Here is a 23570-nt window from a genome sequence, read left to right as displayed (position 1 = left end):
CTACGTGTCCAAGAGGGGACTGGAGAAGCAATGATATATTCACACCGTAATCACGTTCTGGAAGAAGACTGAATGAAGCTCCAGGTCTGTCTGTCGGTACCTGGTACGGTAGCTGGTGTGCACAAGCGTGTGTACCAACATGCTCGCGGACAGAACACTCGCCCAGACAGCGGCAGGACAAAGGACAGAGCAGTCACATCTCTGGGGGGATGAATGTCCACAAGCGTTTTATTTTGTACTTTATACTCTTCTTTATTTTCCACAACACACATGATTGATTTCATAATTAGAAAGAAACCCAAGTTTTTCAGTCCTTGTTAAAATCATAAGAAACCTCTGTCCAGCGAGCCTCCCCCTCCCCCAAGTGAGCCTCCTCTGCCCCCAGGTGACCTTCCCTCTCCCACCAGGTGAGTCTCCTCCGCCCCCAGGTGACCTTCCCCTCCCCCAGGTCACCTCCCTCTCCCCCCAAACCCCCCCAGGTGAGCCTCCCCCTCCCCCAGGTGACCTTCCCCTCTCCCAGGTGACCTCCCCTCTCCCCAGGTGAGCCTCCTCCGCCCTGAGGTGAGCATCCCAGGTGGGCTCAAGTGTCTCCTTCCTCACTCCTAAAATCAGCTTCTCACATCCAGGCTCTGCCCTGTGGTTTAGCAGGTGCTTTCACAAACACCTCATCCAATGCCCCCAACTGCCCTATAAATTCAGTGCTTCTCTTCCCACTTTGTGCAACAAGGTCATGGCCATAGCCCAAGTGTACAGTGACCCTGAATGAGGTGATACCCATTTTCCCAATCAAAATATCCCAAAGTTTTTTAGAGCCTATTTTCAACTTTCACAAATGTACAGGAGGGATAAAAGCCAAATTTTCTAATTTATTTACTTTACAACCATATTTTATTTATTTTGTGTGTGTGTGTGTGTGTCTGTGTGGGAGATCAGCCCTGAGCTAACATCTGTTGCTAATCCTCCTGTTTTTGCTGAGGAAGACTGGCCCTGGGCTAACTTTCGTGCCCATCTTCCTCTACTTTATATGGGATGCCGCCACAGCATGGCTTGACAAGCAGTGCGTCGGTGCGCACCTGGGATCCAAACCTGAGAACCCCGGGACGTCAAAGTAGAGCGCACAAACAACCACTACGCCACCGGGCTGGTCCCTCTATACACATATTTTAAATCACATGTGAAAGAAAAGATTAATTTACAAAAACTGCTTTCTTCCATATTCACATTTCATGAAACAGTTTACTCAGCTCTGAAATGTGTTTCTGGCACTTCGGAGACTCCGGCCCACTCCTTGGGTCATCTGACCCAGCTCATCAGATAAAACCACCTTCACCTGTTTGAGGCACAGCCTGGTTTCCAGTTAACATAGAATGTTTAGAGACTTTTATCCCAAACCACAATGACCCAATCACAGCTTGTGTCCTCCACAAACCACCGCTCTCTACGTGACTTTCAAAGGCTTGTCTCACTACCACCACCCCACAGGTGAGGTCATGCTCAGGAATAACTGCTATATCTGTTCTAACTCTGCACTCTCGTTGACAGGTCCATCAGGTGACCCGTGAGCCCCTGACCCAGCGTCGGGTGACCCGTGAGCCCCCGACCCAGCAGCCGGGGACCCATGAGCCCCTGACCCAGCGTCAGGTGACCTGTGAGCCCCTGAGCCAGGGTCTGGAGACCCATGAGCCCCTGACCCAGCATCTGGTGACCCATGAGCCCCTAACCCAGCACTGCTGGTGGACACGTCAGGTTCAGAGGTCTCCTGCACCCAAACAGTGCTGGTGCTCCCTCAAAGAAAGCGAAAGAGTTCTGGGGAGAAGCAAGACTTTCCCAGGCCCGTCAGCCAAGTGTCCTCCTCTAAGGACAACACAGACATACAGGTGACACAGAAGGCACATAAGACAAACCCTCTCAGAACACACCAGTCACACATCGACCAACACGCCGCAGGGGGCTGACTGGGCACTTACTTGGACACGAGCACAGCAGCTGCGTCCCGGGCCTTGTCGCTGACCACCAAGTAGGACTGGAAGAAAGGACAAAGGACAGGCACTGTTACGCCCATGACGTAGAGCTCAGGGACCCACTCCGCTGGCTAGCCCCACACTCAGCTGCTCCCCGAGAGCCCAGGGTCAGGAAGAAGCTTACTGGCAGAGGCCAAATTCCAAAGCTGCACAAACTACCCCTAGACTTGAGCTGACAGCTGGGGCCACCAACCACTGTGCACACCCTCGGGTAACAGCCTAACCCATGTACAGCCCAGGATCACACCCCTGAAACACACATCTGCAAAAACAGCAGAAAAATGAAACCCGTCTGTGTTACCCAACTGCAACAAAGAACCACGGTGTGTCTGTGGGACACACTTGGGAGCCATCAGCATTTTAGTGTCCAGAACAATCAGGAGGCCCCACTCAGACGGAAGAGGACCTAGGTTGGGTACAAGCGACCAGCTGTTCTTGGGAGGCCCACCTTAAGAGGTTTCCAATTCTCACCTCAACCAACTTTTTTCCAAACAATACACTTACAAGATCTTTTCCTGGGGCGGGCTTTCTGGAGGACAATCCCATACAGAGTGCCATACCTGCAGACATGTACTGCCCTATCTGGTCACCCCAGATAGAAGACAAGCACAAAGGGTATGCAACAGGCAGGCCATCATCACACTGTTTTTAACAGAACACAACCAGAAACAAACAAAACGTCCACCTATAAGAGGATATGTTATAAATCAGAATACAGTGGAGCACCTTATCCCCTAAAGGCTACGAGGGAGACATCTACTCGCTGACGTAAGACATTTAGAATATACTACTAAGGGGAAAAACAGGCCACAGGACAAAAAGTGGGCACCGTGGAGCCACGACGAGCGTGGCCTCAGGAGTCGGACGGACTGCCTGCCTGCAAACCTGGATCCACCACTTACAACAAGGGGACCCAGCTAAGTCACTGATGTCTACGCCTGCTGCCTCCTCAGTAAAACGAGGACAGAAACAGTCAACTGCCTCACTAAGGAGGTTAAATGAGTTCATATAGGAAAAGTGCGGTGTCTGGCAGAGAGCAGGCACTCGGTGACTGCTTAGTATAGGTAGGCCTGGCAGGCCGACCCTAAGATGGCCCTGTGTCTTCCCTTCTACGTGGGTTGGACACAGTGACTTGCTTCTAACCAACATAATTTGGCAAGGGGTGGGATACCCCTTCCTGATTAGGTAACACGTTACTGTGACCTCTGTCCGGCTCGAAGACCCTGCCCCTTGCTGGCTTGGACAGAAGAAGCTGCCACGTTGGAGGGCCATGAGGCCAGGAACAGCCAGCAGAGGACCGAGGCCATCGGTCCAACACCCTCGAGGGCTGACTTCTGTCAATCACCATGAGAGCATGGCAGTGGACCCTGCCCCAGGTGAACTTTGGCCTCAGCCTCAGGAGACCTTGATGCAGAGGGACCAACAAAGCCATACACAGATTCGTGACCCACAAAAACTGTGAGATGATAAATGTGTGTTAAACCACTCAAGTTTGGGGTAACCTTTTACACAGCATAACCTATGTCTATGTGTGTACCATTTACATCAGGAAAAGTCTGAAGAAATACACAAGGGTCACCCCTTGGCACTAAAATTTGAGAGATTTCAATTTAATATCTTCCTGCTTCTCTTTATTTCTAGTTTTCCTATAATGATCATGCATTACTTATATGTTAAAATTAAATTTAAAACGGACCTTTATTTTCTCTTATCATTGCCCCCTGAAACCTCTTATATGTCATTAACAGGCTTAACAGAGTATTGGCATTATCTACAAATGAAATCTGATAAAGTAATTCATCCTGACCCGTGTGAATTATCACAATTTCAAAGTAAGTTATGAAACGGAATTGTACCTCACTGAAAAACAGTAGCAGCAGTTGAAGAAATATGGAAATGTCAAAAGTGTACCTGATTAAACTCTAAAATCAAGACAGCGTGAGAACGAAAGAGAACAGTAATTAGCGGCTAAATATTTGCATGATCACATTACCTCTGCAATCTGGAGAATTCGGTCCATTATGGACATTCGAACTTGCCCACGTTGAGTCAGGAGGTTCCCATCAAGGCGTGAAAAATCGAAAGGGATCAGGCAGGTCATGGAGAGCCACAATAAAAGCATGTAGCGAGTCTCCCAAGTCTAAGAAGTTAAATCAAAGTAAAATGATTCCTATGTAAAGAACAGAGGTGACTCACACGCCCCACTCAGTCCTGCTGCCCTTCCTGCCCACTCAATGCCTTCACAGGACCTTCAAATGCTGCCGACCTCAGAGGCTGGGGTGCAGACCATCGTTAGCTCCTCCCGTGTCTCTCCCGTACCCACATACCCCCTCAGTCATACGGACTTAGCTACCTCAGCAGACAAAAGAAACACCAAAGTGATGAAAAATCATAATACACCAGTATAACAGTTTCTCTTCACTGGCACCCTTCAGCGTGCAATCGGCCTTTTAAGAAAGTGGAAAACAGGTAAAAAGATAAAAACAGAAGGCTTAGGAATAAAGAAAAAAATTCTCAACTTGCAGTCAAAGAAGAGTGCCCTTATCTTCAGCAGTCAATAAAACAAGATTCCCCTTTGGCCCTGGAATCACCCATGAGTAGAGGAGGAGAGCAAGGGCATGAGGAGTAGAGGAGGAGAGCAATAGAAATGCTCACCCATGTCTTCAGCTAAAATCGGGCACATTCCCACCAAGACAATTCACACTGTGGTGCAGTTATAAACTGTGTACTCCTCTGAATGCACACTGTGCAGAAGAGTGCCCCACGGTAGGCCTGACTGCTCTCCTTAGAAAGGCCTGCTTATAAGACTGGCCATATCAGCAGGCATCTGGGAACACAGATTTCGGGAGGGCTCCCACAGTTCCCTAAATGAGGGTGACTCTCTGTGCCCAGACTGTTTGTACAGACCACATGGTTTATGCTGAAACCTGCTTTCCTTCTGCGAGTCTGGAGTTTTGGTATGTGCTCAGCAGAAAGTACACTCATGACCAGCTCCCCATAAAAACACTGGGCAATGGTCTCTGTGACCCTTCCCTGTAGACAACACTTCACACACGTTGTCACAAGTAGGTGCTAGGGGAATTACAAGTGCCCTGTGTGACCCAGCTGGGAGAAGACTCCAGAAGCTTGCTTCTGGTTTCCTCCAGACCTCACCCCACGTGCCTTTTCCCTTTGCTGGTTTTGCTATAATACATCATAGCCATGAGAATGACTACACGCCAAGTCCTGAGAGTGGTCCTAGGCAATCATGGAACCTGGGGTGGTCTTGGGGACCCCCAATATAGTTATATTTCAAGTTAAAAAAAATTTGGACAGCGATATAGTTATTGCCACACTGTATTTAGGCATATATTTTCTTTATAAATAGAAAATACAAAGAGCATATTTTAAAACAAAATAATTTAAAATAACATGTAAAAAGGGAAAGCCAAAAGAATAAAAGAAAAGAGAGGGAGGGACACAAACAGCATAAGATAAAACTGAAGGAAACAGCCGATGAAGTTTCCATTGCAGGACGGGAACAAACAGGGAAGAAAGAAGAGGGGGGAGATGAGGAGGAGGAGAAAGGAAGACTCACTTCATGGTCTTTGGGATTCTGATGTGTAAACATATCTAAAACAGGCTGCACATCAGCTACTTCGTGAGGAAATAAACGAAGAAACGCTTTATATCCTCGAACCTATCAAATAAAAAAAGTTACTAAATCATTACATAATTAGAAAATACAGAAAGTAACAAGATTTTTCTCTTTCCTCTATCATCAAAAATCACCACCTATGCCACCCAATGATCAAAGAGAATTATATCAGGTTACAGCCATACAACTCAGTAAGACTATACAACAAGAAAGCTATCTCTGCTTCTTACATCATTTCACAAACATGCTCTGTCCCAATCTGATTAATGAATCTTGCATGTGGTTCATCAGAAATATAGATATGTTATATGAACTAAAAAACTTGGCTTATACCTTGTTTATATGACTGCCCTCTGACATTTATGAGGAGTAAGGCCTCAAGAACCTCAAAGGTCCCCAAATTCATTAAGCCTTCCATAAAATGCAGTGGCACTAACACCTTCAGGAGGGACCCCATACTCCACCAACCGAGCTGCAGAGAAGTGTGCATGACAGCCCACCCAAGGTGCTCTCTCACCAGCCAAGGGCCCCTCTTCACCATACAGCAGGCACCACTACAATGTGAAGCCCCACAGAACCACAAACACCACCCTGAGATGGCAGAGTCACTCCCATGGTCAAAACTGCAAACAGTAAGTCTGAAGGCCAGCACATGAATCACGTGGGAGCTTGTGAGAATGCAGAGTATCAGGATCCCCCCAGACCTATTCTCTCGGAGCCTGCATTACAAAACAAGATCCCCAAGAAACTGTACATTCAAGTTAGAAACGTGCTTCCACTTCCACCAGCTTGTTTGCTTTTTCCTGTAAGAAACTTTCCTGAATTAGTCCTATCTATAGCTCCCACTCGCTCACTGGCTCCTCCTTTCCAAGTAGATGGTGCTTGATCTATTCAAATGCAAGACGCTAAACATCTCAGACACTGTTTCAGCCAAAGGGCCCCCTGGATCACTAACATCTGATCCCCAACATATGGTAAAAAAAAGAAAGAATGAAACCCACAACTTATGATGTAGAGAACCATTTACCTAAGAAATAATATTTTGGAAAGTAACTTCCGGATCAAGTATATTAAGAAAGTATTATGTCAACTATAAAGTGTTATATAAATGTTACCTTGGTGATGATGTAAAGAAATTTAAAAGCCAGATGTACAAGGTCACCTGGAGATGTCTTATCTTGCACTATATCCAACAACAAGTCCATCATCCATTCTAAGGAAAAACATATACAAAACATTTGCTATAAAACTAAACGTCAATATGATATTAAAACAAACGCCAAAAAAAAAAGTGTTTATTCAGAAATCTAAGAATGGTTCAATATTAGTAAACCTATATAATCCAAGTATCAATAGAGCAAAAGAAAAAACATTTTCATCTTCAGTTTCTAAAAGTGCATTAGAGTTAACAGAACATTCATTCCTGCTTTTAAAATGCAGGGAAAATATTCTTATTTAAAAAAAATAATTCTATCTCAAATCAATATCTAATACCATGATTTACAGAAGATACCTGCCACAACTACGATTTAGCAACCATCTGGTTCTAATCAATGTAATAAGACAGAAAAAAAAGGATTTCCACTTCTAGTTATAAAGGAATAACTGATACAGAATTGCCCTACCACTATGAACAAGACAATTGGACCAATATATATACAGACACTGGAACAACAGGCAGCGCATGGTAACAAACCCACTGTGATCTATAGCTGCCCACGTGGTAGGAGGTAGTTCTTAGAACTCAGTGCAGGGAGGGGGGCTCAAGAAGGCTGAGTCAGCTGAAATTTGCAGGGCAGCGTACCAAAGAGGAAGCTAAACAGACAATGAACTCCAGCAGTCTGCAGAGGGCCCCTCGAGTCTTTGGCTGAATCTTCACATGCATGGGGTAAGTCCACAAGGCCAGGTAAGAACAACTGCCAGGAAGCACTAAGGCACAGAATTCCCATAGCTCACACAGGGCTGACATTCCAATTCTATCAAGCCTGAGTGCAGAGTCCTTGATGGGCACCCAGAGCAACCAGCAGACATTTCAGAAAAGTCTTTCCACAGTAGTAAGGCTAAATTAGAGAAAAAACTAGACCTGCCCTAACAAAGCTTAAAAAGGATTAAAAGGATATACATGATCTGCAATTAACTAAACTGCCTGCCAAACTTCAACACTCTTTAAAGACAAAAAACTTAAAACACCTAACAACATAATCACAATGCCCACCACTCAGTCAAAAATTACTAGACATGTGACTGTCTAAAATTGCTGTGACCCCTAACAGGAGGAAAATCAATCAACAGAAAGAACCCAGAAATGACAAAGATAGTAGAATTAGTAGATATCAACTTTAAAACAGGTACTATAAACACAAGAAATATGCTCAAGGATGTAAAAGAAAACATGAACAATATGAGGCAAGAAATAAAAGATATTAAAAAAACAAACAGAACTTCAAGAGCTGGAAAAAATAAGATCTGAAAAGAAAAATTAACTAAATGGGATTAACAACAGATTGGACTACAGAAGAAAAGAGCATAGAACTTGAAGACACAGTAATAAAAACTTACACACTAAGAGGAAAAATGGAGACTAAAACAACTAAACAGCCTCAGCGACATGTGCAACAGTATCAAGTGTATCAGCATATGTGTAACTGGAGTCCCAGGAGGAGAGGAGGGAGGCAAGGACAGAGAAAATATCTGAAGAAATAGCCAAAAATTTTCCAGATTTGATGAAAATTATAAACCCATTAATCGAAAATATTCAACAAACTCCAAGCCAGATAAACAGAAAGAAAACTACAATATGGCATGTCATAATCAAAAACAAAACTACAATATGGCATGTCATAATCAAATTGGTGAAAACTAGCAATAAAAAGAAAATTCTAAAAGCACCCAGAGAAAAAAGCACACATTACATAGAGGAACAAAGAAAAGAATGAAGACAGACTCCTTGTCAGAACCAACACAAGCCAAAAGGCAGTAGGAACCACATCTTTCAAAATGCTGACAGAAAAAACTGTCAACCTAGAACTCTATAACTAGTAATACATCTTTAAAAATAAAAGTGAAACAAACTACCATACAAAAGCAGAAAGAATTCATCACCAGTAAATCTATACTAGCAGAAATGTTAAAGTAAATTCTTCAAGCAGAAAATAAATGATAACAGATAGAAACTACTATCTATAGAAAGCAAAGAATAAAAGTAGAAATGGTATATACATGAATAAATATTAAAGACTTTTTTCTCATTTTTAATTTCTTTGAAAGAAAATTGAGTGTTTAAAGTAAAAATTGTCACACTATACTGTAAAGTTTATAACATACATAGAAGTAAGGTATATGACAAAGAACAGGACGAGGAAACAAGAGAATTTGGTTGTGAGGTTCTTACACTATACACAAAACAATGCAATGTCATTTGAAGGCAGATTGTGATAAAGTGAGGATATATATTGTAAATCCTAGAGCAATCACTAAAAAAATAAAACAAAGGAATAGCTACTCAGCCAACAGTGGAAACAAAGCTGAATACCAAAAAATGCTAAATTAATACAAAAGGAGGCAGGCAAAGAGTAAAATGAAAAAAAAAAAACAGATGGGACAAATAGAAAGCAAATAGCAAGAAAGGTGATTTAACTCTATATTGACAGCGACATTAAATGATCTAAACAATTAAAAGGCAAGGATAGATGGGATTTAAAAAACGGAAGACCCAACTATATTCTACCTACATGAAATGCACCTTAAAAATAAAAACACAGCTAGGTTAAAAGTAAAACAAAAGAAAAAGACATATCAAGAAATCACTAATCATAAGAAAGCTGGAGCAACCAGATCAGTGTCAGACAAAGGCGACTTCACAGCAAGGATCACAGAGAGAAAAAGTACACTTCAATTCATTACGAAGACTTAACGGTTCTGTAAGTGTATACACCAAATTACAGAGTTTCAAAATAAACAAAGCAAAAACTGAGAACTGAAAGGAGAAAAACAAATCTATAATTACAGTTGAAGATTTCAATACTCCTCTCGCAGGGACTGATAGAATAACCGAAAAGAAAGTCAGTAAGGATATACAAAAGCCCTAAATAATATTAACCACCTTATTTAAATAACATTTATAGAGCACTCCAACCAACAACAGCAAAATAGACATTCTTCTCAAGTACACGTGGAACTTTCAACAAAACAGACCATACGCTGGGCCATAAGTCTTAATAAATGTAAAAGATTGCAATCTGCCTCTAGGAAATGCAGAGTAAAACTAGAATGAGATACCACTATGCACCTACTAAAATGCTAAAATCAGAAAGACTGACAATACTAAGTCCTGATGAGGATGTAGGGCAACTGAAATTCTCAGAGATTGTTGGTGGAAGTGTAAAATGGTACAAACTTTATGGAAACAGTATGGCAGTTTATCATAAGACATACACATACTATACAACCCAGCAATTCCACTCTTACATATTTACCCAACAGAAATGAAAACATACATGCACCCAAAGAACAATCTGTGAATGTTCACAGCCGCATTGTAACAGCTCAAAACTGAAGACAATCCACATGTCCATCAACTGGGGAAAGGATCAACAAATTGTGGTTCAACAGAAAAGGAACTACTGATACATGTAACAACATGGACGAGTCCCAGAAAGATTATTTTAACAAAAGAAGCCAGAAAGTAAAATACAGTAGATCAGTGGTTGCCCAGGGCCAGGGTGAGGGGGACTGACTGCAAAACGACATAAAGTAACTTCTTGGGGTGATGGAAATATTCTACACCTTGACAGTGGTGGAGGTGCACACATGTATCAAAAATCAAACTGTATACTTAAAATGGGTGCACTTTATAATATTATACGTAAATTATGCCTCAATAAAGTTAACTTTAAAAATTTTTAAAGGAAGAATGAAAACATATAACCATGGACAAAGAGATCAAGCTAGCACTATTTACAAACTAATAACTATTTATTTACTTGCTTAGAAAACCCAAAAGAAACAAATGAAAAACTAGTGAAGTACTTCATTACACAATGAACCTTGAAAATATTACGCTAAGTTAAAGAAACCAGGCACAAGAGACCTATAATGTCTGGTTTCATTATATGAAATGCTCAGAATACACAAAGCTACAAAGAGAGACAACAGATTAGTGGCTGCCAGAGACCAAAGGGAGAGGCAATGGGGAGGGACTGCTGAGGAATATCAGTTTCTTTTTGGGGTGACGAAAATGTTCAGGAATTAGTGATGATGGCTGCACAACTCTGTGATATACTAAAAAACAATGAAGCATATACTTAAAAGGGTGAACTCTATGGTATGTAAATCGTACCTCAATAAAGTTGTTATTTTAAAAAATATGTATGGGGCCCAGCCCCGTGGCATAGCAGTTAAGTTCGGTGCACTTGGCTTTGGCGGCCCAGGGTTCACGGGTTCAGATCCCAGGCACGGACCTACACCACTTATCAGCCATGCTGGAGTGGTGACCCACATACAAAATAGAGGAAAATTGGCACAGATGTTAGCTCAGGGCAAATCTTCCTCAGCAAAAAAAAACAGTGTGTATACACATACATATTCCATTACAGTGTTGCCATTTACAAAATAAGTATATAAAATATATCTTTGCCATCTGCCAGCAAAAATCAGTTAGAAAACAAAACAAAGATAATTTCACAAGAGCAATAAAAGATAAAACATACTTACAAATAAACCTAAAAAAATGTTTCCAGGAATCACCTAAAGAAAATTAGCAAACTACCAGCCGGCCCGTGGTGTAGCGGTTAAGTGCGTAGCGGTTAAGTGCGCGTGCTCTGCTGCTGGTGGCCCGGGTTCGGATCCCGGGCGCGCACCAACGCACCGCTTGTCAGGCCATGCTGTGGCGGCGTCCCACATAAAGTGGAGGAAGATGGGCATGGATGTTAGCTCAGGGCCAGTCTTCCTCAGCAAAAAGAGGAGGATGGGCATGAATGTTAGCTCAGGGCTGATCTTCCTCACAAAAAAAAGAAAGAAAATTAGCAAACTTTACTAAGGGACACAGAAGATTTCAATAATTAGAGACATAATACCACCTTCTTAGATAGGTCTTTACAAAATTCAACCTTGTAAAGACATCGAATCTCCCTACATGAATTTTTGGATTTAACAGAATTCCAAAGTGATTTTCTGGGGTGTTAAAATAATTCTAAAGTTCATCTGCATTAATGAAAGGCCAAGGTAATAGTCAGGACAATAAGAAGATCAGATTCAAACAAACTATATTACAAAGCAACTAATATAAACCAAAATGACAAGGATAAAAGAATGGAAAGCCTGGAAACAAAGGCCAATATATGTGAGAAATTTTTTTTTTTTGGCTGAAGAAGATTCACCCTGAGCTAACATCTGTGCCAATCTTCCTCTATTTTGTATGTGGGTCACTGCCACAGCATGGCTGACGAGTGGTGTAGGTCTCCATCTGGGAACCGAACCTGCAAACCTGGGCTGCCCAAGCAGAGTGTACCAAATTGTCTGGATGAGAGGACCCTCCCTTTTGCACTCTGGCTGGGGAGTGGACTTATAGGTCAGGATTATGTGAATCTTGAGATGTTCGTCTGCGAGATAAAAATCATTGAATGTGACCAAAACTTTGCAGACAGTAAAAAAAAAAAGAGATGATGTTTCTTTTCTGGCACAGCGAGGTTGATGTTTATTGACTACTTATCGTCGGGCTATGGAAGATAGGGATAAAATACAAGGGAAAAGGTACTCTTGGAAAAAGAAGTTTCAGATTTACAGTCCCGGCTGATGTCACCCAAAATAAAAACTCTTTCCTTGCCGTGAGCCTGGCATTCTAGTTTTAGTTGGCCCCTCTTAAGTGACAAATAGAGAGCCTAAATATGTATCCAATAATAATTTGCCGAGCCAGCCGGGAGGCTCTTTGTCCGTGGCTCGGTGGCCCTGAGCTGGGTGGGATGTCCTGAAAAACAGTCCAGCAGCTGCCTAGGTGATTTGCCCTAGGGACTGCTCCCAGTGCTTTCCACCTGACCTGGCACCGCTGACCCTGGGCATATTTTTCTTATGACAGGGAAACAGGCTCTAGAATTATTTGTTTGTTTGTTTTTGCTTACACCGAAAACTCCCTTCCCCTCCATCTGGAGTCCTGTCTCTTTAAGAGGCAGGGCTATCCCTACTGGAGTGGGAATAATTGTAGGACTTTTACCCAAAATCTGTTAGATACATCTATCTGTTCTGTTTGGGATCCCATTTGACTGTCTGTTCTGTATGTTTGTAATTTTGAAGGGGGGAAGTTCCATCTGTCCCCAAGGAGAGCCCTCTGGGCCACCTCTTGGCTAAATGGGCTATATTCAGCTAGGAGCCCATGTCCAAGAAAAAGATAGTTTTTTTCTTGTAACACCACATGACCACAATATTCATAGACTCCAGAAAAAAAAAGTGGCCAAAATGAGGCAATTTCAATTTACCAAAACTGATGTATTTACTTATGCAATTGGAAAAAGCCAACTAAAAGGTTAAACAACTAGTGGGAAGCCTATTTTAATCCTTTGAGGTTTTTAAATAAAATCAGAAATACTGTATTGCCTCTGTAAGAAAAAATAATTAAATAATTAAACATGCCGGCAGCCGAAGCTAAATCTGCTGCTCCCCTCCCCTCTCTTCCTGAGCTTCCCCGCTTCAACTCCCCCGGAATTCCTGATCTAAAATTAAGCAAATAAAAATAAACTTTTGAAGTAATTTGAAATTGGGATGGCTATTCTGGAGAATCTGTTTCAGATGAGTTCACCTTAAGGGTCACCTTAAAAGAGAGGATTCGAAACCTCTCACGATGAAATACAATCTTTAATGAATACACAGAGACTTCTAAAAGACAAAGTTATTTCAAAAACAGCTTCCAAAATCTTTTTGGTAACTTAAAGCTTTAGAGTTTTGCTAAATTAAGTTGATAAAAATTTATTGAGTCTCTGGGTCATTTCCACATAATATAGAACATTAAAAATTGGTTACTAAGCATAGATTTGTCTGCCTTTGGTTTCTTATCTCAGAGAAACTAAAAGATGCTTGCGTTTATTAATAAACATGTTCCGTGCATGTTGAGAAATTTTCTGTGAAAAAATACACATTTCTAAAAAGCCTGTATACAAAAAACAAAATATATGTTTCCCATAAAAAAGATATAAAAAGTAAAAATATTTTTATTTATTTTATTAAAAAAGATAAATTTGTCCTAAAGTACTAAAAAAAAAAAAAAAGACATGGGACAAATTCTAAATATAAAAAATAAATGACAAAAGGTTTATAAAAGTAAAGCCCTGAGGAGTTTTACACATGATCAAGTTGGCTAAAGTGGATAAAAAATTAAAATTTGACTTTCTTTCTTATAAAGGTAATTTTCTTAAACTTTTAGTCTGCTCTTTATATAAAGATTAAAAGATATTCTTTTGAATAAGTCTATATAAAAGGCAAAACACCTATGTTTTGTTAAAGTAATTTCCTATGTTCAAAAAGACTAAAGTCTCTCTATTAAGGTTTTTCTTTTTGTTTTTTGACTGTTTTAACTCTCTGTTTGCCTTTCACTATTTTTGTTATCAACTTAATTAAATAAATAACTAGGCATTATTTCCTATTTGACCAAGTGTTTTAAAATCTTTTGATATTTTTGATAAACTTCTGCCAAAATTAAAGTTTTTTTTAACTTAAAAATTACAAAAAGACATATGATTATGATGCCAAAATACAATTGTTACTGTATTTCATGTTGATGCTCACAGTTCTTTAATTTCTACAAAACAAAAGTATAACTCTTATGCTGATCAGCTGGTGCAAAGTCATACAACACACAACCCAGGCTTAGCACAATGGGTCCACGAAAAGAGTGGACACTTGGGAAAACAAACTTCATACAGATATTCCCGTTGTGTTCACTATGCTGTGCTGCAACTCCATGTTTGCTGCAGACCTACACACCAACTAATACCTCTGTAGGACAACCTTTGCCCCCTGCACTGTTAGACCAACTGTTCTACACCAGTGGGACCTATAACCTGGACTATAAAGGGCCGAGAAATTTGGTCTCAGAAACAACAAGCAACTTCACAATATAAGATAATTTCTCTATTACCCTGCCTTCTGCTACCCTCCGTGATAGGGGCTGGTCTGGACTTTTACAAGCTAGTTTGTTAGGCCTAAGTGTTACCGTATCTAATGTTATCTTTGATGCTGTACATGATTTATAAGATCAAGTTAATAACATTTCATATTCTAAGGGGTTATTTGATTGGTTACCTTTGGGTTTGGGTCCTTTATCGTGAGATAGTTTTATAATTATTATAGTCATTGGATTTTGGATTCTTGGATATGCCTTATATACTTGTGTATAAAGTTCATTATCTGTGCATATGGTGTCTTATGGTTAATAGAGATGGCCACGGCCAAATATGTCTTGACACGAGTACAGCCATGTTTGGCCGCTCCATTGACCTACAGCCACCGGCACAAAAAGAAATATAAAAGCTGCTTTCTGCGTGGTGGGAACTGGCCCTTCTCCCACGGAGAGAGTTGCAAGTTGTAACATTTCAAGGCTCCTGGAGCGTCATAGCACGGAATGGACTGGCCATCTGTGCCGGGCTAGGACGATAACCAAAGAGAACAATGCATGTACACAACTACTGGGCTGGGACGTTAGCCAAGGGGCTCAGTGCACGTACGCCACTGATAACTATTTGTGCACGGGAAGACTAGATGCTTGCTCTGTAAACTCTGTAACTGCTTATATAAACTGCTGGAGACTGAGACCTGGTGAGAGTTCCACCTGTGGAAGGGACGCCTTGCCCAGGGTGTGTGAACCTTGCCCAGCCGTGTAGATTGACAGGACTCTCCCGGCAGTGGGGCGCGGATGTTGTGAGTAATTGATTTATTGTGAAGTAACTGATTTAATGTGTTCTCTTTTCGGTCAACCTGGTGTTTCTCTTTCCGGTTGATTTGTGTCATTTCCCTTCAGTCGATCTGGTGTTTCCCTTTCCGATCGACCTGATGTTTTTCCCTCTTATTATATGACCTATTCGGATCTGCTACTATCTCAGCCGATGTGGATGTTTTCCCTTTCCAGTCGAGCTGGTGTTTTTTCCCTTATTATTTGACCTATTCGGATCTGTTTGCAGACTATCGCCTTTACTATCCTCTATATAATAAAACATACCTTCAGTCCATTTGTTTGAAGTGAAAAGTTTCTTTTACGTCTCCGATCGAATCCCCAAACCTCTCATAACACAAACGTAACCACTATGCCACAGGGCCAGCCCTATGTGAGTATTTAATTCAGATCAAAAATGGCATTTCAAACGGGGGGTGGGTGGGGTGGGCAGCTGAATTATTCAACAAATGAGGCTTACATATCCAATTAGGAAAAATAAACTTTCTAAAGCATACCACCAAAGGCCAAACACAAGAAGAAAGTGATAGCTGTGACAACATAAATATTTTTAAAATTCAATACACAAAATACACCACATAATATTAAAAGGCAAAAGCAAAAGGCATGAGGGACCGGCCCCGTGGCTTAGCGGTTAAGTGCGCACACTCCGCTACTGGCGGCCCGGGTTCGGATCCTGGGCATGCACCAACCCACCGCTTGTCTGGCCATGCTGGGGCGGCGTCCCATACACAGCATCTAGAAGGATGTGCAACTATGACATACAACTATCTACTGGGGCTTTGGGGGGGGGGGAAGGAGGAGGATTGGCAATAGATGTTAGCTCAGAGCCGGTCTTCCTCAGCAAAAAGAGGAGGATTAGCATGGATGTTAGCTCAGGGCTGATCTTCCTCACAAAAAAAAAAAAAAAAAGCAAAAGGCACGAAATGTGCAACATATGACAAAGGACCAGCGGCCATGACTATGGTTGCCATTTTCTTGTTCCAGTTCATTTGACGACGAACTCTCAAAAATCATTCAGATCACTAAACAACTCACACTAAGTGCTAATGTTCTGTGATGCACTATGGTGAAAGGTTTCTGGAAAGAATAAAGGCAGTGCCACAGGTCCAAAGTTGTTACCCATAGAGAAGAGGGTAACATACCATCTTTTACCTCTTGAGCAATGACCACACCTGCTTTCTCAGTGAGAAATGCCGTGAACCCAAGACATGAACCCAAGACGTCCTGCCCTGAGCCCACTGCCCCATTGCTCTCCTCCAGCACAGCTAGGCAGAGGCTGGCTTCTCAGACATCAGAACCACTTTCCCTGGGGCTGGCCCTCTCCCACATACCCCCAATCTTCATTTATCCCTCTTGAGGCCTGCAAGCTTTCCTAGGAGGAAAGGAAGACAGGGTTGATCCCAAAGAATTCTAGAATCCAGAATTTAGAGGATTTCTAAAGCATTTGTTTAAAACAGTATGAGGGTCTAAGTGGACTGTCTGGATTTAAATCCTGGCTGGAACACTTACTAGCTGTGTGGCCTAGCCAAGTTTCTTAAACTCTCAGAGCTGTGCTGCAGTTTCCTTCTCTATGAAGTATGGTTAATAACAACTGACCTTCCATAGGTACTATGAGGTTACTGTGAGGATCAAATTAGCTGATTCATTTAAAAAAGCATTCAGAACAAGGCAAAAATACCAAGAGTGAATGGATATGAATGGACAATTCACAGATGAAGAAACATTGTACAAATCTAACAACATATGAAAAAAAATTTACCCTCACAAGGAAACAACAAAATGCAAAATAAAACCATGTAATGCCTTTAATAGGTAACTTTACGCTTACGTTGGTAAAGATTTCAAATATCCAAATCCAGTCTCGCAAGGACATAAAGAAAACGGCACTCTCACACACTGTTGATGGAAGTAAGAGTTGAATTCAAAGTTATCAAAGGCCTAGCTTCTCCACTTCGAGAAAATTACTGTAACAAAATATTAGGAAAACTGCACAAAGACATGTGTTAAGGATGTTTGTTGGGCTACTGGCAAGAGTATAAAACTGGACACAGGTGTCCATACACACCTCAACCCACTGCTCCTGAGACCCAGTAAAATAAGAGTACATTGGCACAAAAGGGAAAATCCTCAACAGTGGCAAGAATGAGAAGAGAGAGGGTTCAAAGACTCCTGGGAGAGGGGCAGGCAGGAGGGAGTAGCTCCAGATTCCACAGGCAAGAAACCCACAGCAGGGGGCTGGCCCCGTGGCTTAGTGGTTAAGTGAGTGCGCTCCACTGCTGGCGACCCGGGTTCGGATCCCGGGCTCGCACCGACGCGCTGCTTCTCTGGCCATGCTGAGGCTGCATCCCACATACAGCAACTAGAAGGATGTGCAGCTATGACACACAACTATCTGCTGGGGCTTTGGGGGGAAAAAATAAAAAAAAATAAAAAAAAAAAATAAAAAAAAAAAGTCATCTATAATTTAATAATGACATAATGAGTGTGACTCATAAATAAATCAACATAGAGTAAATAGCTCAATGCCTTAAAAAAAAAAAAAAAAAAAAAAAAAAGAAACCCACAGCATACTAACCTAATAACATCCCACCTGTGCTGCCCAGGAGAGCCCAGGGCAGGGCTCCAGGCTCGGGGGTCACAGTACAGTGGAGCCCAAAGCAGGGACTGCCACCACCACAGCCCCACACTCACACTCACCTCAGGAGGACGAGCAGCTTTTATCCCAGGGCAGAGCTCTGAACAAAGGCTTAGGACAAGTGAAGAACCAGTTCTCTGGAGGAGACGTGAGCACTCCAGATAAAGGCCTTCACTCTGATCTGGAACATCCTCAGTGTGACAAAAAACTCGACCAACTCACTTGCTCCCAGAGAAAATCTGCCCATCAACTCACGCCACACTGCCCCACACAAGAGCTGACCATCAGAATCCCGTTCAGGAAAGGCTGAGCTGGAAATGCTCCAACTTACAAAAGAGAAAAAGGAGAGCCCTCATCTGCATCCACTTGGTCTTAAATATGGACAGAACCAGCAACGTGAAAAGACCAAATAACACAGAAAAGCTGACCCCAGAGGAAAGAGGAGAACCTGGAGAGCAGTAGAGAACAGCTAGAACTCGGCTCAGAGAGATCAGAAAGATACCACAGCCACTGCATGAGAACAGACACCAGGAAAGATTACCCCACACGCGTATCTCAACTCTCCCACCCCCAAACCCCCAGTAAAACAGCGATCAAGTAATAAACAGATACAAATATAGAACGAAAAAGAGAAGAGAAGAAACAACAGCCAAGAGATGTCAGCAGTGACTCGGAAGTTGGAAAGCGGCAGCAAGACCCATAGTAACTGAGGAGCAGCCAGAAGCGGCCAGAGGTCTGAGGCACCAGGGACAGCCAAGGACAGGACACAGGTGGGGCTGAAAACAGAAGGCGTGGCCTAAGGTCCCCTGGTCCCAGCCCCTTGCCCAACCACGCAGACAAGAGGTTTACTCTCTAGATGGTGAATACCACAGCCACTAGCCACACTTGTTTCTTTAAATTTAAATCAAATAAAATTTAAAATTCAGTTCATCACTCATACTAGCCATATTTCAAGTGCTCAACAGTTACACGTGGCTAGTGATAACCTTACCAGACAGTGCAGACCTAGAACATTCCATCATCACACAAAGCTGTACTGGATAGAGGTGGTCTGGAAAGAGGAGGCCTGCGAGTCCTGGAGCTGGAAGCCAGGCACGGCTGACAACAGCCACACAGTGCCCGACTCAACAGGGAGTCGGCATTCTGGGCAAGAAGGCCCACAGTGGGACCTTCCCCCACAGGCCACAGTACCCAGCACCCAGGATGTGCTCCCCAGTCAGGAAAACTCAGCCTGTGAGATGACTTTGAGATATACTAAACCAAGGACAAGAGCTCTTAGAAAATAAAAACTGTCAAATAATTTCAAGAACATCTTCTATGTGCAAAACAAAGATCAAAAAGCAGAACTATGAGGGGCTGGCCCAGCAGTGTAGCAGTTAAGTTCATACGCTCTGCTTCAGCTGCCCGGGGTTCACAGGTTCAGACCCTGGGCACAGACTAACACACTGCTTATCAAGCCAGGCTGTGGCCGCATCCCATATAAAGTGGAGGAAGATGGACACGGATGTTAGCCAAGGGCCAATCTTCCTCGGCAAAAAGAGAGGATTGGCATCTGATGTTAGCTCAGGGCTGATCTCCCTCACACCACACACACACACACACTAAAACATACTTAAGAAAAAAAAAAGCAGGGCCGGCCCCATGGCTTAGCGGTTAAGTGCTCACGCTCTGCTGCTGGCGGCCCAGGTTCGGATCCCGGGCACACACTGACGCACCGCTTCTCTGGCCATGCTGAGGACGCGTCCCACGTACAGCAACTAGAAGGATGTGCAGCTATGACATACAACTATCTACTGGGGCTGTGGGGGAAAAATAAACAAATAAAATTATTAAAAAAAAAAAAAAAGTAGAACTATGAGGGAAAAGCTAAGGAACCCAGAGGATCACTCCTGGAAATTCAACATCGAATTCACAGGGGCACCAGAGAAAGAAAGCAGAAGCAGAGAAATAATCAAAGACACACCAGAAGCAAAGTCCCCTGTGCCAAAGGATGTAAGTCTTCAGCCTAAAGTTGTCCAGCTAAAGCCCAGCATAAGAAAAGAAGGCCTAGAGCAAGTCACACCCTCATGAAGCATCAGGTCCTAGAAACTTTCAGAGGCAAAAACAGCTCCTCAAAAAGAAACTCAGACATCAAAATTGGTATTATTTTGTGTGTGTGTGTGAGAAAGATCAGCCCTAAGCTAATATCCGATGCTGATCCTCCTCTTTTTGCTGAGGAAGACTCGTCCTGGGCTAATATCCGTGCCCATCTTCCTCCACTTTATATAGGACGCTGCCACAGCATGGCCTGACAAGCGGCGCATCAGTGTGCACCCAGGATCTGAACCCGGGCAGCCAGCAGCGGAGCGTGCACACTTAACCACTACGCCATGGGGCCGGCCCCAGACTTGGCATTATTGAATGAGGGAAGACAAGGGAAACAGGGCTTCTGTCTCCACCCCGCCAAACTACCAACCAAGTATGAAAGTGTATTTATTCTTCGTGAGACAAATGACAGTTCAGAAAGCTTACCTTCTACAAAACCTGCTGGTTACTTGAAGAAAAAAAAAAAACCGCATGCACAGCACCGGCCCACTTTCTAAAAGGCACATGTGCTCACACTAACGCTAACCCTTAGTGCCTCACGGTAACACGTTTAAAGGCTCAACAGTCCTGGGAGGGTGCGGAGTGCTGATAACCCCCTTTTTACAGGTGAGGAAACTCAGGCACAGAGCAGCTAAGTGGTGCAGCTGGGATGTAGATCCCGGCACTCTGGCCCCAGGGCTCACACACCTGACCCTCGCCCCTCTCTGCCTTTCAACTTATTATTGCTACCTTCCTCCTTCCCAAGCTCAATGCCAGAAACGTGTTATTTTTGTAGATAAAAAAAGTTAACAGTACGAAATAGGTTACAAATAAAGAAAACAATGAGAAACAAAAAGTTGTTCCCCTTACTTTAAATTAAAGTCAAGGAAACCCAAGTCTCAGTGTCTCCATCTGTAAAATGGAGATGACCACAGAGGCGTCCTCCTTAGATGCTGTGAGGATTAAATGGTTATCTACGCACGGTCCTGTGACAAAATGTGCCCAGAGGCAAGCAGATTAAAATACACACAATAAGCAAAAGATGTGTTCTTTAAACAGCAGCGAGGAAGAAAGTAGCTCAAATATGTCTGCCCACAGCCTAGAGCAACACTTGGAATTCACACCACTATCATAGGTCCACTAAAACCAACCGGCCAGGCCCTACTAAGAAGTAAGACCTAGGACTTTATCCTGACACAAAACACACAGGTGCTAGCACCACACAAGGCCCTTGTAACCGTGTGTAATGAAATGATCAACACCAACACCACCGGCCTCTATTCTTACCAAGGTGAGGGTCCAAGAGGTGGGGCTGCTCCTGGTATTTGTCCATTATTACTAAAAAGAAAAATATGAGAATTAACATCACTAAAGCAAACACGCACATGAGCCCCGGAAACCCTCACATTTTCCCTTGCTGACTCCCCTGGGGCAGCTCCTCCTCTTCCCCAGCCCACAGGCCACCTGGGGTGCGCTCCCCACCACCCACCGGCCTCCTCAGAGCCACTGCGTCCTAGCTTCACGCTCTTGGCTTGCTGGGCACACCTTCCTCTTGGGTCCTCTCCTCCCACCTCCTATGAACCCTTCCTCACACCTTCCTTCCTTCCCTCTCCTGTTAACAGCCAAGCGAAGTCCTCCCCTCCATTAAACACACACGCACCCCTTCCTCTCTTTTAACTCTACCTCTGCCAAACACACTCAAGCAATGTGCCCTCCTGCACCCCCTCCTAAACCCCAGGCAGCCTGTCTCCTCTCCTACCAGCTGCTGGAACTGCTCCCATCAGACCCAATGACCACTATGCCTATGGCAGTTCTCACCTCCACACACCTCCACGCCTGACCACTTCTCAGGAGCGGTCCCTCAGAACAGTTCCGGGCCCAAGACACTGTGAGTGCTCACCCCAGCAGACAGCCAAAAAAACACTCAGAGCAAACAAGCAACTAGCCCAAGCGGCAGAGAGAGGATTCACACCCAGGCACGAGTCGCCAAAGCATACGCTCTTTTCACTCAGCAGGCCAGGCTGCCCCTCTGCTACAGACAGAGAGCTGTCATTACAAACCGAGGAAACAGAATTATGAAGAAATTGCGTTAGCTAAAAAGATCTACAAAGATGGTTTTATTGAAACCCTAACCTACGTAACTATAGGATCCTACGGAACGGTTTGGAAATTATCCGCTAAGATCTGTCTAAACTTGGAGAATTTAGACCAACCAAGTAACCTCTAGTGAGCATTATCCACTACCCTGCACTACCTGGAGCAGCACTGCCGCCCTGGCTGCACACGCGGTCTCGGCAGAGCCAAGGGCACGTCTGTGGCGACACCCCCAGGTGGTGTCCCCAGAACAGCAGCTCAGTCTGGCTTCTCCGGCTCCTCCTCCCACGTCCACGCAACTGTCTCAAAGGAACTGTTGCCGTGGTCCCAGGACGGGGTGGGGGTAGCTGGAAGTTAAGGCCGCCTGGAACGTCCGTCCACACCCGGTTCTCATCCTGAACCTCCACACCGCCCACGCTGCCCCCCAATGACCGAGGTGGCCAAGGGAGCCTCCGCTGCCCGCAGCCTCCAGGTGAGGCCGCCCTTGCACCAAGTACGGCTCTCTCAGGGGTGCGCCCGGCAGGTGCCACTACTGTCCTGGACCACCACACAGGAAACAAAACACGTATGGAACCTGTCAGGGTCCAACCTCGGCCCTCTCCCTCCGACCCGCGTGGACGAGCACTCTGACTCCTCCCTCTGACGCGAGTGAACGCACCGACTCGGGTCGCCCCCTCCGACCCGCGTGGATGCGCTCGGGTCCCCTCATCCGACCCGCGTGGACGAGCGCTCGGACTCCTCCCTCCGACCCGCCTGGACGACCGTTCGGACCCCTCCCTCCGACCCGCGTGGACGCGCCGGCTCGGGTCCCCTCCTCCGACCCGCGTGGGCGCGCACCGCGGAACCGCTCCAAGGCGCCCTCTTGGGCCGCGCGGTCGCCGAATACCGCCCGCAGGCGGCCGAGCAGCTCGCGCGTCTCCGCGCTGTCGCCGAACGCCTCCAGGGCTCCACCGCGGGCCTGCGCCCCCTCCTCCGCGCCGTCCTCCCGCGCGCCCGCGGCCGGCTCCTCGCTCAGGACCATCCTCGGCTCCCGGCTCCGCGCGGCACCGGGATGCGGGATGCGGGATGCGCGATGAGAATGCGCGATACGGCTGCAGGTAGACCGCCGAGGCTGAAGCGGCGGCAACCGACGCTGGCCCCGCCCCGCGACCTCCGACCTCGCGCGCCGGCCCCGCTACGGAG

The 23570-nt window shown here is 44.4% G+C and overlaps 1 protein-coding gene across 7 annotated transcripts in view; it reads right to left on the bottom strand.

The window, feature by feature from the left end:
• Nucleotides 1–23500, bottom strand: part of TBCD (tubulin folding cofactor D) — a 203592-nt gene extending 180092 nt beyond the window's left edge. For 4 of the 7 annotated variants that reach the window (XM_058561973.1, XM_058561974.1, XM_058561978.1 and 1 more), the window contains exons 1-6: nt 23226–23499; nt 21582–21632; nt 6774–6871; nt 5599–5700; nt 4015–4161; nt 1968–2023 (exon numbers count right to left, since the gene is read on the bottom strand). In XM_058561973.1, the coding sequence (XP_058417956.1) occupies nt 1968–2023; nt 4015–4161; nt 5599–5700; nt 6774–6871; nt 21582–21632; nt 23226–23409 (638 nt within the window). In that variant the 5' untranslated portion in view covers nt 23410–23499. Of the gene's footprint in view, nt 1–1967; nt 2024–4014; nt 4162–5598; nt 5701–6773; nt 6872–21581; nt 21633–23225 lie in introns of those variants that run through there. The other 3 variants (XM_058561977.1, XM_058561975.1, XM_058561980.1) reach the window with 3 other exon arrangements.
• Between the last annotated feature and the right edge of the window lie 70 nt (nt 23501–23570).

This window comes from Diceros bicornis, chromosome 18 (assembly GCF_020826845.1).
Source record: "Diceros bicornis minor isolate mBicDic1 chromosome 18, mDicBic1.mat.cur, whole genome shotgun sequence".
Classification (NCBI taxonomy): domain Eukaryota; kingdom Metazoa; phylum Chordata; class Mammalia; order Perissodactyla; family Rhinocerotidae; genus Diceros; species Diceros bicornis.
The sequence above is the reverse complement of the archived record's forward strand: the minus strand, read 5'-3'. Positions and strand labels throughout refer to the sequence as shown.